The sequence below is a fragment of the Alosa sapidissima genome, chromosome 15 (genome assembly GCF_018492685.1).
Source record: "Alosa sapidissima isolate fAloSap1 chromosome 15, fAloSap1.pri, whole genome shotgun sequence".
NCBI classification, from domain to species: Eukaryota; Metazoa; Chordata; class Actinopteri; order Clupeiformes; family Clupeidae; genus Alosa; species Alosa sapidissima.
The window spans coordinates 4,034,856-4,053,077 of NC_055971.1; the positions used below are offsets into that span (position 1 = coordinate 4,034,856).

At 41.6% G+C, this 18,222-nt stretch overlaps 1 protein-coding gene across 1 annotated transcript; it reads right to left on the bottom strand.

Annotated features, from left to right (window-relative positions):
* Window positions 1-16,120: 16,120 nt before the first annotated feature.
* Window positions 16,121-17,907, bottom strand: LOC121684047 (class A basic helix-loop-helix protein 9). Its single transcript, XM_042063975.1, has one exon. The coding sequence runs from the start codon at window positions 17,698-17,700 to the stop codon at window positions 16,807-16,809; it is 894 nt and encodes a 297-aa protein (XP_041919909.1). The 5' UTR covers window positions 17,701-17,907; the 3' UTR covers window positions 16,121-16,806.
* Between the last annotated feature and the right edge of the window lie 315 nt (window positions 17,908-18,222).

Genomic DNA, 18,222 nt, shown 5'->3' on the forward strand with positions numbered 1-18,222 from the left:
TTCAGAATTGAAATATCATGACATGTCCGATCATAGTTCTGGTATCATTAAGGAAAACAGATTAATTACCCTAAAATATATTTTTCTGAGAAGTCTATATATTCTAGATGTGATATAATGTGCATTGAAACATCTCCCAACTTCCTCCATACCACTATACCATAGTTCTGTAATGTATTTTGCATTACATTGAAATGCATAGATTTTCAATGGACAGCTATTAGTTATGGGTCTAAAATAGCTGTGCAAAGTGTATTCAGCTATCTAACCCATCTATTTTCTAAAAGCCCATACTCTCTAGATGTGATATAGCAAGAGTTTGGATTTGACCCACCCACTTTTAGTCTTTTGCCTCTATCTAATCCTATGTTATATAGGTGACATGTAGCATCGTCATCGGTAAAACAACCAGCCAACGGCTACGTTGGTAGTCGTGATCAACGAACTTCCAGCATAGGCCACCACTTAAACCATAACTAGCGAAATGTAAAATTGCCGACATAATCATGAACAGCCGGTAACCATTAACACCAATATATGGAGTGCTGAAGCGACCCACTGGTGGGCTGTGAGCAAAGTGAGGCCTGCCATAGAATTCCTAGGAACCCAATACATAATACGGAATCAGAAAAGACATTTCAAACATACAAAAGACGCTAGAAGGATATGTTAAATACACAAATGACACAGCTTCTTAATTAAAAGCTCAACCAACACCATGTGGGCATGAGCCCATCACTGTGGTGTCAGCTCATGAACACTGACATAGTACGGGCATTGAAAAGAAAACACCTATTATTGCCTAGATAACAGCTTGTGTGACATACTGGCAAGTGATGACCATGGGCCGGCGTGCCGTCATTTTGGTTCGAGCTTTGGTGCAAGACCCCCCAAAATTGAGAACCCAGATAGCCGAGAACGTCGGGGACGTCACGGCATACCTGGGACATGACAGATCAGCGGTAGCTGAGAGTAGTTTGATCAACGACAACTAGCAATCAACAGCCCGTGCCACATTGAGCAAGCTGAAGCGCAAACTCGCATACAAGACCGACTGAGGAGGACTTGAGCAGTGCATGCAGAGAATCAAGGCCGTGTAGACTTCCCACCAGAAGGTATGGGACGCAATCCCAGATGATTAAACAAATGCAACGAATGAACTGGCTTCCCGCAGCCATGCACAAGGAGTGATACCTGAACCGAAGTTCCAGCAGACGAGTAGCCTAGCCTAAAGCCTATGCAGCCCAACGAGCCGCGAGGCAAATTAAGAGGCTACACAAAAAAACAACTGGTTTGGCGACGCTCAACCAAGGTAGACATCGAGATAACCACAGTGAGTGTAGAACATCAATTAAACAGGTCTTAATGCAGGGTTGGGTTCAACGGCAGCGTGGTGCAGGCTAGCAATTGACAGCACAAATTGCAGGGATTATGAAATCAGCAGGAATTATTGTAAGGAGGCCTAAGTGAAAGTTAAACTGTGACAGACAAGTCAGTTTGTTTGCTGCCCGCCGAATATCGTTGGCAAGCAGGTTGCACGACTGTGGGTAGAGTGTAGCCCAGCTCGAGGAGCTTGGGAAGAGAAAGCACAACAGCCTTACCAACCAGACGCTGTAGCTTGAGAAATCGTTGCCGAAAATAACATGGGCCTGCAACAGAGTTGTGCAAGGACGGCGACCCGGCAGTAGGTTACCGTGAAGTGAAGGCTGCAACAGCGTGAGCGTGACTGGCTCCGATATGCAGAGATTAGCGATGAAGCGACATGCAGTGGCCCTGACCGAAGGACGCACAGGTCTTAACAGCGCAGCGAACAAGCGCGGTTGGACTGTAACAAGTAACGCCACTGAGGGCAGAAGGGGCGAAGGTAAAAATGCAGAGAGCCCAGGTCCACACGGAAGCCTGAGCTAGGACATCAAAGTCGGCGTACTGAGAAGCAAAAGCAGTGTTAGGAACATATTTAAAGAGCCCACTGAATTCCTATAGGCTAGCGCTGATTGAATGAGTGAATGAATGATCAGATTGCAGGGTTTTCCGAAAAGTAGGGAAAGCAAAGATTGGCTCCATGTAAGCATGGGAGGAGTAAAGGCTACACTACGAGTCTTCCTAGTAGAACTTTCGCTGAAGCTATCATTTCTGCATTCACTTCGTGGCCCTCTATCGGCTATAACCGCACTATGTAAGTTTGCCAGATCAGGTAGCGGATCTGTAGTTCGATGGAATGAGACATAAGAAACTACAAATTTGACTTGCATCTGATGTCGCAATACATCGTACTCTTAAAAGTCATGCAAAATATTCTACCTTGTCTGTGGACATCCTTATTTGCAAAGCCGGTGCTGGATAAACAAATAGCGTGCGTGCGACAAAGGGAAAGTTCTTTGGTGTTGCTTTAATTGCCCTCAATTAAATGGGTTTTTTTTTAAATCGCAACTATTTTTGCAATTTTCACTTCCTCCCGCAATTTCTTCGCAACAAACAGCTAAAAACACCGCAACTTCCATCGCAATTTTTTCGAAAAGTTGTCGCGAAATCAGGCATTTTAGATCGCAACAATCTCAAAAAATCCTCGCGAAATCCTGGAGGGACTGCCTATTACAGCGAGTTCAGGACTTTGCCTGACCACCATCTCAGATGCCACTCTTCCTTTGTTTTTGATGGCCTGATCCCCTATAATTTTACACTCTTTGGAATTCTGTTTTTCATGAGTTCCAGTACCTTTCAGCCCTTTCTCCATCAGGGTGTCCAGGAGGTAGACAGTTGTGAAGAACCTGTCAAAGAACAGGTGGGTTCCTCTGGGAATGGCCTCGGCCAAATGAAGGACAGCTTGTTCTCCAATGCTCTGTCCATCTGTGACTCTGAAGGTCGTCTTGCCTTGGTAGACCACAAAATCTAAGACCAACCATGTGGCCAAGACAAACACCTTCAATCGGGTATGGGAAACAAATGGGATCATTTGCTCATCAATGGACAATTTTCCTGCTTTAGGCTGACTTATACATCCTTGCCTCACTTTGTTCAGAAGGGGCATGACTTTCCACAAAAAGTCTCTGCTTTTGTCCTTGTCTGAAACATCAAGGTCATTGACAATCCTTAGTTTCTGTTCATGGATTCTGACACTATTTGAACCCTGGTGTTCGAAGCCCAATACATCTGTATGTTTGGATAACCTAGACAGGCCATGTGGACAGAAATCCCAAAGATGTCTTCAGCTCTTCAGGAGTTGTGTTTAGTGCTGCTCCAGACATGGACCTTCATGTTGGTTTATGCACATAACCATTTCTTTAAACACAGAGTCATCAATGTATTGTTCAAAATAATTCATTGGGGTCCAGTTTTGGCGTGTTCACATCATTGCTGTGAATAATAATAATACGTTTATTTTATATAGCGCCTTTCTCAAACCCAAGGTCGCTTAACATAATAGAAGACAGAATAATTATCCAGTTGAGGGGTGAATCTTGAGTCTCTCTTATAATCTTACAATGAATCATCAGAATAAATTATATTTGTGGCAAATAATGAAAGTAATAATCTTCTTGTGGCATACATAATTTAAATTATATATATATATGTGTGTGTGTGTGTGTGTGTGTGTGTGTGTGTGTGTGTGTGTGTGTGTGTGAATGTATATACCAGTAGTAAAATAGTTAGCAAGGTGTATTTTGTAGTCCTGCCCCAGAGTGGCTGGATGTGGAGGGTTCTGCTTGCTCTGATTATTCTGCCTCTGCTGGCCCTGTCTCAATTTTATCCTCTACGCTCTCGGAGTTGTCTGCCTCAAACACTGCACCTTGGTCTTCCTCATTAGATAACTCAATATCAGAGTTTTCATCAACAATTCACAGGAACATTATCTCTGTCTCTGACAGTGAATCCCCTCCTTTTCATTTAAAAAAATGGAGAACAAAATGCATGGTGTGAGTTCTTCAAGTTTACAAATGTCAGGACAAAATTGAACAGCTGGTAGTCAGGAAGATATGTTGGGTTTTAGTGCCACTTTGTGGATTCTTTTAAAATAGAGAAGCAGTCACGAAATCAGCTGGTTCTTAATTTGCCATTTGTTTGTATTATTTGTTAGGTCAAAATTCAAACTGAACTAGTAGCTTTCAATCATTTCAACCACGCTGTTCACTAGACAATGGGCTCACCTCAAAGGCCTATTTGCATACGGCCTCTCTCCTCGGTCCCCCAGCTTGTGCCCCTGAGTAACCACATCTAACCAACTCAGCTAAATTTTACCCAAGCAGAACATGTTTGTCTTTAGGTCAAATAAAGCCCTCCTTACACTGACAGACTTTGGAACGATTTGAAAAGATTTGGAAAAGATTTTTGAAAGACTACAGTCTCAGACCCTCTCACATCTAAAGACAAGTAGTAGAGTTTTAAGTCACAGACTATGATTTTGCAATGACTAGGGATCTTGCAGGGTCACTATTTACAAGACTGCAACTAGATTAATTTAAATTATTACCCATCGTGCAATAGATAAACAGGAACTGAAATGATAGCATACTAAACTCAAAGTCGTATTTTCGTGTTTCTGCAGCATTGTTTCATGCGTGACATATCTAAACGATATAGAGTCGTTCTGTCATGTGGAAGACAATACATATAAGAAATGACAAATATTATAAGAATAACAAATAATCATATAGGCTACAGCTGTCGCCTACTTTGCCACTTCCTGTTTTGTGTTGGAGAGAGGTCACTATTGGTTTTTATAGTTCACGTCACTATTTGCATGAGCCTCGACTAGAAAGACTTGCGATAATATCAAACATGTTTGATATTGTCGTAACGGCAAAACTAGAAAAGGACTGACTCCGACTGACTTACAACCGCTAAGATTGGCACCTTACACTTAACGATCTAGTTGACGGGAGCGCGCCGCAATTCCAGTACAACTCCCATGATTTCTGTCCGACTTTGGAAATGTAGTCGCCGACTGTGAAAACAGACCAAAATCGTACAATGTAAGGCCGCCATAAGATGAATAGGGCACATACAGTATGTCTTTACAAATGCCATTTCAGCTATGGTATTTTCCTCTTCTACAATTTATAGATCTTCTTTTAATGTTTTTGTTTTAGATAAGCAAGAATAGGCTAGCTTAGTGGTGCATTTATGAGCAAGAGGGGGAATTCTATAGTTCTACAGTTTAGGGGGGCTTCGTCACACCTGAACTGGGGACTACAGTTTGAAGTGGGGACATTGTAAGACCTCCCAGGAGAATGTTTTGACATCACTCTAGTGTAAGATAAGAAATGGACTTGTTCCATGCCCAAATAAGTCACTTCATTGTTTGTTTATATTAAACTCATACAGTAAGCTGCAGGTGATTGTGATATTGAACAATACTTCCCAAAGTACCTTTGAGTAACTATACCCTTCTAGCTAGCTACCCTATGAACATTAGCAATGTTGCCCATTTGTTGTTGTCAAGTAAACGCTCTCAGTTTCGAAGTATGGAGTATGAAGCACATGAACGCACGATAGGTTACACATCTCCAACTAAAATCAGTTGTGAAATCTTCATGACTAACATTCTATACGTACAACCGGTGTTTTGTCATAAAGAGACATTTCTCTGCATCACACCTCTTTTTAGGGGAACGCAAGCTAGCATTATATCATTGATTCCAATGGAAAAGTCAAATAGTAGTCACATGTTATATCTAGTTTGAAGACATTAACACACATGAAACATAGGAACAGAGATGCACATTTACTCTTCTTCACATCGTGCAGTATATTCAACACAACACTCACACTAGTGCTAGCATCCTCTAGTAGGGAAAAACCCAGAACGATTTGATTAAGGTCACTACCAAACATTTCTCAATTGATTCTATAGTACTTTTTTGCGTAGAATCCATTTCTGCTTGGGACATTTTTATATCACGCATAGTTAATGAGATAATTTGCATATTTGAATACATTAGCGAATATAAATGCATAATAAAGAAATGTACTGATAATATGACTGTAAATAGATAAGTTAATTGCTTTAGGCCCAAATAATATTCAAATTGTATCAAATATAACAAATGATCATACAAAAGTATGTTTTTAGATAGGATATTGCAGTTACGTAAGTTACTTACGTAAGTGTAAGTTTATTTTCAAATTTATGTTGAGTTCTAATTGAATTAATATATATTATTTGATTGTTATATTACTATGTCTTATTTGCATTTTCATTTATGTTGATATTGTACAGCACTTTGTAACTTTGTTTTGAAAAGTGCTATATAAATGAGAATAATTTGCAACTAATCAGATCGTTCTGGGTTTTGCCCTGTCAAAACTGTGCAACTCACCAAGTGGTTAGTGGTGTTCGTTGATGTTCCAAAACAAGTAGCGTAGCGAAATACAGTTTCTGTCGTGTTTTATTTGGCATTTTGTAAAATCCCATTGATTTCTGTTGGAAGACTCATTGCACGTTGATATTACTGCGCCACCGTCTATGCTTCAGGTTCAAATATTGAGCGGAAGTTTATACACGGTTGTGAGGTGTCTGAATAAATAGTTCCACAATAGGCCTAGCAAATTAGACGGCTGGAAATCATACATTGCATCGATATATGCTTTTAACTCATTGAATGCCACGCTGTTTTCGGAAGCTTTGGCCCAGAGTGCCAGCAATCTTGATCATTGTTGACGATTTTTGTAGAGCCACAGCGTATTCTATGTTATAGCTATGGACACATACTATGGCTTGTTGTGAGACTTTAAGCTCTCAGTGGGTACAAACCGTTTATTTCTACATGCCTCTGTTCCTAAGAAATCCCAAGCTAAACAGTGGCTAGTTTTCAGCAAAATCGCTGTTTTATTTCTAGAAATGGAGATGTAGCGTCTTTGATGAAATATGAAGTGTTGCCTGTAAAGATTCCGGGAGGTGACCTAGCGAGACCTGCCACCTAGTGATAAACCCATTAAAAAATGGCCTGGTTTTGACCTGACGTGCATGTGTCACTGATTCAACCCAAAGCGGAAACCATCAAAAGCAGAGTTTTAAGATTAAATGTCCAGATAAAATGTCCAGATTGTGTGTTTTCATGAGTTTTCGATCGTCATATATTTCATTTCCATTCATCACAGAGTTCCCAAAATCACATATAAGGTGTGTTAGAGTGTCTAGTTTCGTAAAAAAAAAAAAAAAGCTAAAAACTTAATATTACGTTTTTGGCACTCAACGCATGGGAAGGAAAAACGTAATATTACGTTTTTGGCACTCAACGCATGGGAAGGAAAAACGTAATATTACATTTTTGGCACTCAATGAGTTAATAGTCAACGAACTCCACTAACCACTCGGTGAGTTGCACAGTTTTGAAAACGAACGTTAAGGGTTGTTTTAGGACATGTTTGAGTAGCCTACTACAGTATGTCCATTGCCAGCCACCCTGAGAAGTCAAAGGCGATTCGAAACGAGTCAGAAAAGTCGAGACAGGACCAATCGTCAAAATTTCGGTGTCCACCACTCTAGTTCATCCAAAACAAACCAGAAAAGGGCCTTAAAGTGCTAAAAACCGGAATTGTCCTTTAACTCATTGAATGCCAAAAACGTAATATTACGTTTTTCCTTCCCATGCGTTGAGTGCCAAAAACGTAATATTACGTTTTTAGCTTGTTTTTTAAATTACGAAACTAGACACTCTAACCCACCTTATATGTGATTTTGGGAACTCTGTGGTGAATGGAAATTAAATATATGACGATCGAAAACTCATGAAAACGCACAATCTGGACATTTTATCTGGTTTATCTGGTTGCCGCTTTGGGTCGAATCAGTGACGCATGCACGTCAGGTCAATCACTAGGTGCCAGTCTCGCCAGGTCTCGCTGATAACTTCCCGGAAAGTTTACACAAGTAAGTAACAGGCAACACTTCATACGTCTTTCACTTCATGAAAGACGTTACAGTATATCTCCATTTCTAGAAAAAAACAGCGATTTTGATGAAAACTAGCCACTGTTTAGCTTGGGATTTCTCAGGAACAGAGGCGTGTAGAAATACACGGTTTGCACCCACCGAGAGCTTAAAGTCTCACCTTTTAAACAAGCCATTGTATGTGTTCATAGCTATAACACAGAATATGCTGTGGCTGTACAAAAATCATCAACAATGGTCTAGATTGCTGGCACTCTAGGACAAAGCTCCCGAAAGAAGCTTGGCATTCAATGAGTTAAAGGCACACTATGCAGGTTTTTTAGCTTAATATGCACATTTTTTTAGCTTAATTTACCTTCATTTAACAGCTTCAGAGTCATTGGAATGGTTATACTGTATGACTTTTTTCGGGTTGAATGGTGGCAGTCTCGCTTCCCCTTAACACCTGTGAGCGGAAAAACCACCCTTGCAACTGTGGGCCGACGGGCCGACGACCTCAGTGTCAGGAAGTATAACGAGTTTAACGAATTGCTTTACTGCATTCAAAAACACATACATGCCAGACACCGGCTAAAAACAAGCTAGCGATGGAGTTTCTCAGACATTCATCATGACAGAGCCAGCGAAAAATAAGCAAAAACCGAAAAAAACTGTAAGGAAATTGCCAATACTGCGTAGTTTACCTTTAAGAACCTATGTGGTTCCATATGGCACCCTTTGGGTCACAGAGTCTAAGGACAAGTTGGCTCAATTGGCTCCTTCCAATGTTTTGCTCTTTGCTTTTCAGAGCAAAACAGTGGAGTGAGTCAGGGTCACACATTTTAAAGGTGTTGCCAGAATGTAAGGGCTGTTACGGTGTGTTTCCACACAACGAAATTTCGCGTCGCTCTCATTGAGATTGAATGGAGACGAAATTCGCCCTAGTTGGGCGAAATGAAAGCAAATCGCAGAGGCAGGCGAAACAAAGTTGGCCAAAGTTTAACTTTATTTAAATGAGGACCATTTGAGAACCAATCAGGTCCGCGTCTTTGTGTTTGGAGGCGGGAGTTACAAAAAAGTCTGACCAAGATGGCGGAGACTACCTGAGCTGTAACACAAACATTTGTATGTGATTAAAATGTTTCTACACAAACATTGGCACTTGTATCGACACGAATTGTGGTTTATATGCCACACAAACTTAGTCAGAGCACATACACCACTAAATAGACCAATATATATGTTAGTTTAAGCACTCGATCTTTTTAGCTAGCTGACAGGCGAAATGCTAGTATTTTAGGACATTGGATTGCATAAAGACCCCTGGATATCTTCATTAAGTACTTAAACGTTTGAATTAGCTGATTAGCCTAATTAGCTCGCTTGCCACCACTGGCTAGACACTGCAGTCAAAAGGTTAGCGGTTTCGCCGTCACGCCCCCGAGGCGAAATTTCGCTGGCCGAAAATCGCGAGGTGTTTCGCTGTATGGAAACACACCGTTATGAATATTGATAATTAAGGGTATTGGCCTAATTCTACTCTGCATGCATTGTTGGCCTTCTTCCTCTGTACCCGGAGGATACTTTTGCAGAACACTGCATGGAAGGCTTCAGTTATATGTTTATCCCAGTTTCAAAACTCACATTTTGTGATTGGACCCCATACCTCACAGCCATGTGTCTTTTTCTCCATCTCTCACTCAACTCCATTTTCATTACTCTTGCAGTTACAACATACTAAATGTCATGGGGGTGCCACTACACTGGCCTCGTTTAGCCTCTGGCTGTTGTGTACATCTCTCCTGTTTTAATTAACAGAGACATAGGAGTTGGCCTGGGATGGGGGTTATGTATATCCATTGCAGTCTGTGTATTGTGTTTGCTACTTTTTTCCCTGCAGCTGTATATCATGCTCCATTGAGTGCCTATAAAGGGTTTACTGGATGAATTCACTTCCAAAAAGATTAGATGGATATATGCAGAGAAAATACAAATGGATAGTTCATCATGGTGGTAGCAGTATGAACATTTGGACACCTTGTGAAAGTTTTGAAATTCAGGAACTCATGTAAAGTTGAGGAACTTATCCTTAGTAACAGCTAAGGAGCTTGTAGAAAGGCATAAAATGTCATTTGCATGGGCAATCACTGAGCAGGAACCAATGAGAGAGAGATATATATGAAGGCAGAGGGAATTTGTGCATGGACTTGCAGACTTGCAGAATAAGGAAGACAATGTTTATTTTTTGTACTGTCATCAACATTGTCTGGCAAATATAGAGCAAGCAATTTTGTCTTGTTTTTTCGTCAGGGCATAATGAACTGAGATTTCGCTGTAATTTTTGTTGTAAAATGCTGTTCCATTTACATTCTCGATACAATTATAAGTCATGAAATAAAAGGTTGTTGATGAATAATGCTTGTCAGAATTTTCATTGATCTGCAGTGCCCACAAGTGGGTTGTTGACTGGACTGCCAATGAAGTGTTATGGTGACCTTTGATAACACCATAGCACAAGAAAAAAATGATTTCATCTAACAGCAAAACTGAAATACTGATAAATGTAAACAAGTTATGTAAGTAAATGTAACTTTGTTAACCACACAATTCTGCAATCATTGAAAAAAAGCAACATGTTTCTAATTTGCTTTGTCTTAATTACTTGTAATGAATCAACGACCAATCATTTCCATGGAAAGGGCCTCCCAGAAACTTCTCATTTTAACCTTTCCATGAAAGTCCTCTGAAGGTTAAGGAAGATCAACTAAAGTCATAATTTGTCATTGCACAAAAAGTTGATTCTGAGAAAACTCCAGTCTGACTTATAATTCCACACATTCCTACCTGAAAAATGTAAAGCTCCTTTTATATGGAGGTCCATGATAACCACTGGTGGATGATCACCACAGATGACACAGGACTAGTGATAATCATTTTGTGTAAGGGTCTCAAAATGGAGGTAGCTATGCAGAGGGGTACTGCACTCCTGCACAGCACTAAAGGGAGGTTTATACCTGCCGTTCTCAGCCTTGCGTGCTCGTGTGACGTCAAAGTGATGTAGATTCCTTTGGCACACGGCAAATTTCAGCCTTGCGCCAACAGGTTGTGCAAAGACAAATTCTTATGACTGGCGCGCGCGGTTGCGTCTAGTAGGACAGATGGGCGAGAAGCCCAGATCAGAGAGCAGGTGTGCCTCTACAGGCATCAGACACCACAAGTTCATTCATAAATCAACAGAGGACAACATCAGACAATATCAGCCCGACATGTTGGCATTTCATATACTGTATAGCCCACATCTTAAATAAAGTAGGCCTAGTAGAATAATAAAGATAGCCTACATTCTTTTGGAAACAAAATGTATAATTAGGGATCATATCACCTATGTGGTTTGTGGTAGAATTGGAACTGATTTGTGAACTGTTTTCATGAAGTTTGACTAGTCAGTTTGAGAAGATAACAAAGTTACCAGTGAGAGTTGCACAGAGGAATGGCTCATTTGTTACAGTCGTGAAGTTTTAACAGTCAGAGTTTCAATACAGGGAATTAAGAGGCAAGAACTAGGAACCAGGGACATGGTACAATAATAATCCAGCAACCAAAGTAGCTCTACTAGCCTGGAAAAATCCAAACACATTCACAAAGTGAATAGAGTCTGGTAACTTTTGATTGGGAAACGTTTCCAACAATTGCATCGCAATTCAATTCAAATTCAATTAAAAAAACTTTATTTATCCCCGAGGGGCAATTTTCTCTATGCAGGCATAGTGACATATAAGACATAACACAACATATAAGACATAACACAAGATATAAGACAGGACAAAAGAAAGAACAGGACAGACAGGAGTGTGAGGGGGGGGGGGGTTAGTCCCTGGAGGAGGGGGCTTGGAGCATATTCAAGTTCAAAAGGTGAATAGCCTCAAAAGTAAAGGTGGCCTTCCTCCTGTTAGTCCTAGCCAGAGGACAGCGCAGACGCCTTCCAGAGGGCAGCCATTCAAAAACTTTGTGTAGGACATGGGTAGAGTCTTCTAGGATGCAGTTGGCTTTCCTTAATGTTGCCTTGTCGACCGTGTAGTGATGTCAGAGACTGAAGAGGGTGGCCAATGATTTTTTGGTGCAATGGGCACTAACTTTGAAATCATTGGTCCAGCCTTACCAATCACATTGATTAGAGATTCCTAACGTTACTTCCCACTTCGCCTTAACTTTACAAATTGACAATAAACAGCATCAACAGTCAGGAAACAATGTATGTGGGTCTACCTTTGCTGTAAATAAATTTCTGCATTTTTTGACGTTTGCAGGTGTTGCTACTTCTGTTTATCACAATAAGTTTCGGTTTCATCTTCCCCTCTCCTTACTTTCTTTTAGTAAACTCTGTGTAGGCTACACAAACAATATTCTCAATGCTCAAGTTCATGTGTAGAGACACTGCTGATACTTTGATCAAAGTTTCATGTTTTGTTGAGCCTTCTTAGTGTTTCAAAAATAGCGATTTTGATGCGATCATGTATCAAAATAGTGCCCCTACAATTCCCATTCAAAAGGCCATTTGACCCGAAAACGACAACACAGACAATCTTAAAAGTGGTGCTTTGGACGTAAATATGCTTTTAAACTAAAGTTTGACTCGGGTACATTCACAGAAAAATTCATCGTAATGCCTTAATTTACAAAAAATTGTAAAAATCCAACCTTGAAGGATACCAATATTTTTGTGAATGAATAATGTATCGTAAATAAATAAATGTTCTTCCTTAAAATACAGGGTGCATAAGTTTGGGCACCCCTATGTTAAATTCCCATAGAGGCAGGCAGATTTTTATTTTTAAGGCCAGTTATTTTATGGATCCAGGATACTATGCATCCTGATAAAGTTCCCTTGGCCTTTGGAATTAAAATAGCCCCACATCATCACATCATCATACAGTACATAGAGATTGGCATGGTATGGTCTAGGTATGGTGAAGGGCATGTGATGATGTGGGGAACTTTATCAGGATAAAGTTATGTTACATAACATTTAGTAGATGCTTTTATCCAAAGCAACAAACATATGTTAATTACATACAAGGGAGACTCTTCCCAGGGCAACTTCGTGCCTTGCTTAAGGTCACAATGATGGAAGCCGGGAATGAAACCCACAACTTTTCAGGATACTGCATGCTAGTCCAGCTCCTTAGCCACTACGCTACCACTGCCCCATGTTTTGTCTTATTCTGATATATACTTTATATAGCATAGCAATATACAGTACTGACTATCACTCTCTGGCCCCTTGATATCATTAAAATCCATTCCAGTTGCAACAGTGCCATTTCATTTTCATTGATTCTGTTTATTGCATTAGAACTACATTTGGACATTACTCACTGTCATAACAACACAAAATGGGATCGCTTTATGATAGATGAGATGTTGATTTTTGATTTTATTGGTTCCCAACCAAGTTTGATTCAACAGTCATACACAATTGAGCAATCTGTCACTCATTAATCAACCTGTTTACCTCATCTTTCCCGCAACCAAACCTGGTGTTCAGCCAGGAATGCTGTGACGTGACGTCGGTTGTCTTGTAGCACATTTGGCTGTTAAAACAGCTAATCATGTGTCTGCTATGCTGAGGTGTTCTTGCAATGACAGATAAAGTCAGCCAGGCTGCACACTGTCATCCCTAAGAGGGGTGCACTGCATGTGTAGCTCAAGACGGAAGAATAATCGTAGTAGTCTGACTCAGTCGTTCCCACCTTGGCCTCTATGGGGTTCCTGTAATACTCAACATGTTTATTTCTTTGCCAAAGGTTAGGACAGGAAGAAATATGTTTTGCACTTAATTTGAAAGCTTAGTACCAGATCCACCAAACCTTATAAAAATGTACACTTCAACTTATAATCTAAAAAGGCCTCGTAAGAACAGAAATCGACGCAGGGGGCAAATGATTTCTGAAGCAGGCTATGTTGAAGTATTTCAACATTTTAGAAGTCCACCTACACTCAAGATTAAGTCAAGAAGCGTAGCATGGTAGATGAATGCTGCCCCCTGGAGACCGTTTTTGCCAAAGACAGGGGACATCTCCAGCCTGGAACTGTTGACCATATAGTAAGTATAAGTATAAGTATATATACTCTTTTGATCCCGTGAGGGAAATTTGGTCTGCATTTATACCAATCCGTGAATTAGTAAAACACACTCAGCACACAGTGAGGTGAAGCACACACTAATCTCGGCGCAGTAAGCTGTCTGCAATAACAGCGGCGCTCGGGGAGCATGTGAATGTGAATGTGTGCTTTCATGAGCTCCTGATAGCATGTGATACCACTAAGATCAGTGAAGTCATACAGCTTTTGTATTTAAAACTAAACAAAATAAATGTCCTTGCGCATTAAACACCATATACAGTGTTTACATCCCTCACAAATAAACACCCTACAACAACAACATCAAGTATTCTTTGCACTATGAATTTTACCTACATAAAATTCTGGGCCCAGGTACATATGCTGATGGATCACAAATAATTTGCCTTGGACATGAATGTTGTTGTTGCTGTTCTGTTTTGGTGTTGTCATACAGTAGCCGTGTGGGAAAGAGCTACCTTCCTCAGCCTGTCTGGTCTGGGCTGATGAGATCAAGAGGCTGACTCACATCGTCTGAGTGAGAGGCTTTTTTCAAGCTTCAGGCAAATCTGTGTTTCCTGCTGCTCCGCCTCCTTTTTTCCTCTCCTATCTATCTCACTCACTCACTCACCCCCCCCCCCCCCACACACACACACACACCCACACCATGTTCACCTACAGACACGCCTGCTCCCGACTGCTCCCGTAAAACACTCACCTGTCCAATACGCTCTGTCTTTCCTTGCCTGCCCCTTTCCATCAGTCTCACATGTGGTGAATCATATGGCTCTAAGAGCAGCCAATTCCTCCCACTCCCCTGGACCCAACACTCGGGTCAGACAAACATCACTGGTGCTAAGACCGATCCACAGTACCATGCTAAACTTGTAATGACTCTTAGTGTCAGACTTCCTATAACTGAAATGTCATCTATCTGTTATCTGTTGGTATGTTAGTTGAGTTGAGAGGGTTTAAGACAGGTTTTGTCTGGACCTGGTCTGCATTGACTTGGCTTTGACTCCTGTTGCTTTAGTATGTCAAATTCAAGGCTCTAACGCTTGTCTACAAGGTAGTCTCCAGTTCTGCTCCCACCTACTTGAATGCCCTCATACAGACATACGCTACCTCCGCTGCGCTCCTCAGACGAACGACGTCTAGCTCTACCACCGGTACGCTCAGGCCGATCCAAACTTTTCTCATCTGTTGTTCCTCGTTGGTGGAACGCACTGCCAGTTCCTACAAGGGCAGGCACATCCCTCTCCATCTTCAAAAAACTCCTGAAGACCCAGCTCTTCAGAGAACATCTCCTGTCATAGCACTACTTACAACTAGTCTGATCCTAGCACTTACCAGCTGACTAGAACTGACACTCGACTCTTTAAAAACTGCACTCACTGATGCACTTAGTCTTACTCTACCTTTTTTAAATTGTCCTATAATTGTTGAGAGAATTGCTTTAAAACTTAAACTGTTTACCATGTTGTAAGTCGCTTTGGTTAAAAATGTGTCAGCCAAATGTAATGTAATGTAAAAGGATGTGGCTGTGTTTCAAATACTGACATTTTGATTGATCTGTCACTAGTATGTGTGGAATTGTATGCCGCTGTATGAAATGAATGCATTGTAGTGTAGTTTTAACTTTTTGGATTTGGTAACTGTTTTTCTTGCACCTGAAGTAAACATTTACCCGTTCATTAGTTTTAAGCTTACTTTTCATTTTGGGGTTTCATTGGACATACCAGTTGTGGTCCTCAAATTATCAGGTTGAATGGTTCCTCCTTCCATAGTGGACGAACCACCTCATTCAGGAAAAGGAATTTGACAACTGATGGTAATTACAGGATGAAAAAAATATGTACCGCAAGTCATAGGGGGTGTTTTGTTGAAGCCCACACATTCCAACACAGAGAGAGCGGAGGAAGCTAACAAACCAGTTATATTGTATCCGTAACCGACAAGAAAAATAGCCCTTAATACTCTTCTGTTTGTGTGTGCTCTCAAAGTTGAGGAAGAAAGATTAAGCATATTTTTTTCTTTTGCATATACAAACAATATCTGTATGGAGTGACTCATCTTTATTAACTCGTCAAAAAACAGGCACTGGAACTTATAAAAATAAAATATTGCATCACTGACATCATGGTTTGAAATACAAAGAGTAACAAGTTGCTTTCTCTGGGGTCTGGAGAGAAGAGGAACATTGATGCCTTTACTTCTCTCTCATAAACACACACACACACACACACAGAAAAATACTATACATTCACTCACATATATGAATCACACTTTCCCACTCAAACTTGCTTATCCACTCTTAACATTTCTCTCTCTCTAAAATCTATGCATACCTATTTGAGAGGCATTTCCTCCCTGAGTGGCCTCTCATCCAAGCTGACACCTCTTACATGGTCATTTTTAGAGCAGCCCCAAAGATGGAAAAGCACATTCAGACTCCGTCTAAATTGTATGCATTGTACTGGGGAAAAGCGCACACTGTCACAGCCTGCCTATTCGAAATGTGCATTCAAAGAGATTTATTATACCATAGTGTTTGAAAGAGCTTTTTACCGTAGAGAAAATATAGCCATCTCATTCAATGTGCCTCACACCCACACCATATAAAAACCTGCCATCACACTGTCATTTTGCAAGGTCAGTTGCAGCATTCAAGGTAGGGAATCATTCTGTTTCCTGAGGAAAGGTACACAATCTTTTTTGTCTATTTAATCCTGCATACTTTGATAGGTGCACAGCTTTGAAAGTGTCTCTCCAGCATACTCAAGTGTCTGCATCTTTTAAAGTCTGTCCCAGATGTGTCAGTGCATACTAAGAGACTGCTGGTAGCTGGCACCCTGCAAGTAACCAAACTGCCAAGAAAAAGGCACCGCAGAGGAGTCTACAAAGTTGTCCACATGATTTTGGTGACAAGTGGCTTTTACCCCGTACTGGTAGCCTGGTCCCACACCATAGAACTGGCCACTGTTGTCGTTGTTGTTGTTGAATGTTTCCTCACGTGGGTGGCTGTAGAGTCCTTGGCCCATGCACAGCTGGGAGTCTGTTGAGTACTGGGCATAGTGTGGCGAGGGTGGGCATGTGGTCCCAGGGTGCAGTGGTATGTCCAGGTAGGGCTGGGCTGGCTCAGAGGGCATCATGTGACCGTAAGGTTTGTGCGTTTGTGGGGTTTGCAGTTCAGGCTGCTGGTGAACGAGGTACTTCTCCGACTGATAGCCCCTCTCCTTCACTGGGACCAGCCTTCTGTGCTCCTCCTGAGGGCCATGGACACACTCCGTGTGGCTACAGGCTCTCTCTGCTGGCGGTGCTGGATGGTTTCTTAGGAAGATGGAGAGTGCAGAGATACGGTTTATGGCACGACGCAGTGTGGCAATCTTGGACAGCCGCTTGCCACTGAGGTCGTGGTTAAGGGCCATACGCAGCGAGTTGAAAGCTTGGTTGTAGTCCAGGATACGTTTACGTTCACGGACGTTGGCCGCTACCCGGCGGGCTTTGGAGCGCACTGGCCTACTCCGCTTCTTACTGCCAGCTTTTGAGGTCCCCTGGTTCTGACCGGAGCTTGAAGCATTGTCCCTCTCAAGAGCGGTCTTCTTGAAGTTCGCTTCACTTCCACTGCTATCATCCTCCGGGCCCAAGGGACTGCTGTCCAGCTCTTCATCAGAAAACTCGGACTCTGTGTTGCTGGCGAGACTGCTCATGGCTGGTTGAGATCAACTCTAGCGGTTTGGTCCTCAAATTCAGCACTCTATATCAGCGATGGGAGCTGCTGTTCTGAGAGCAAACCCTCTGACCCTCCTGTTGTGTTGGAGCAAACAGGCTGTGTTCGTGGGATCCTCGGCACGTACTCAAAACCAGCTTTTTGTCTGTTAGCACCGACCTGCTCTAACAGTCCCTCTCCACCTTGTCTGTCTGCTCTGTGATTACCTGTGACTCGCTCTGACAGGCGAGAGGTGCTTTTAAAGGCTGACTAGTAATGTGTCACATGGTGCGCTTGCCTATAAGCAAAGGTGCGCTATGTGTTTATGAGCTCCCTGCAGGCAAACTCAAGCAGCCATCTCTCAACTGCTTTGGCACACCCCCACTGGATACAGAATCTCTGCGGCTCTTTTCAACTGCTCTTCTGTTTACTGTGTCCAACTCTTGAGAAACGCAGATAGCTTTTGTCAAACTCAAATTTCGGTGCAGCATTGATTGATCGTGTAGATTGTCAATTGGGTTTG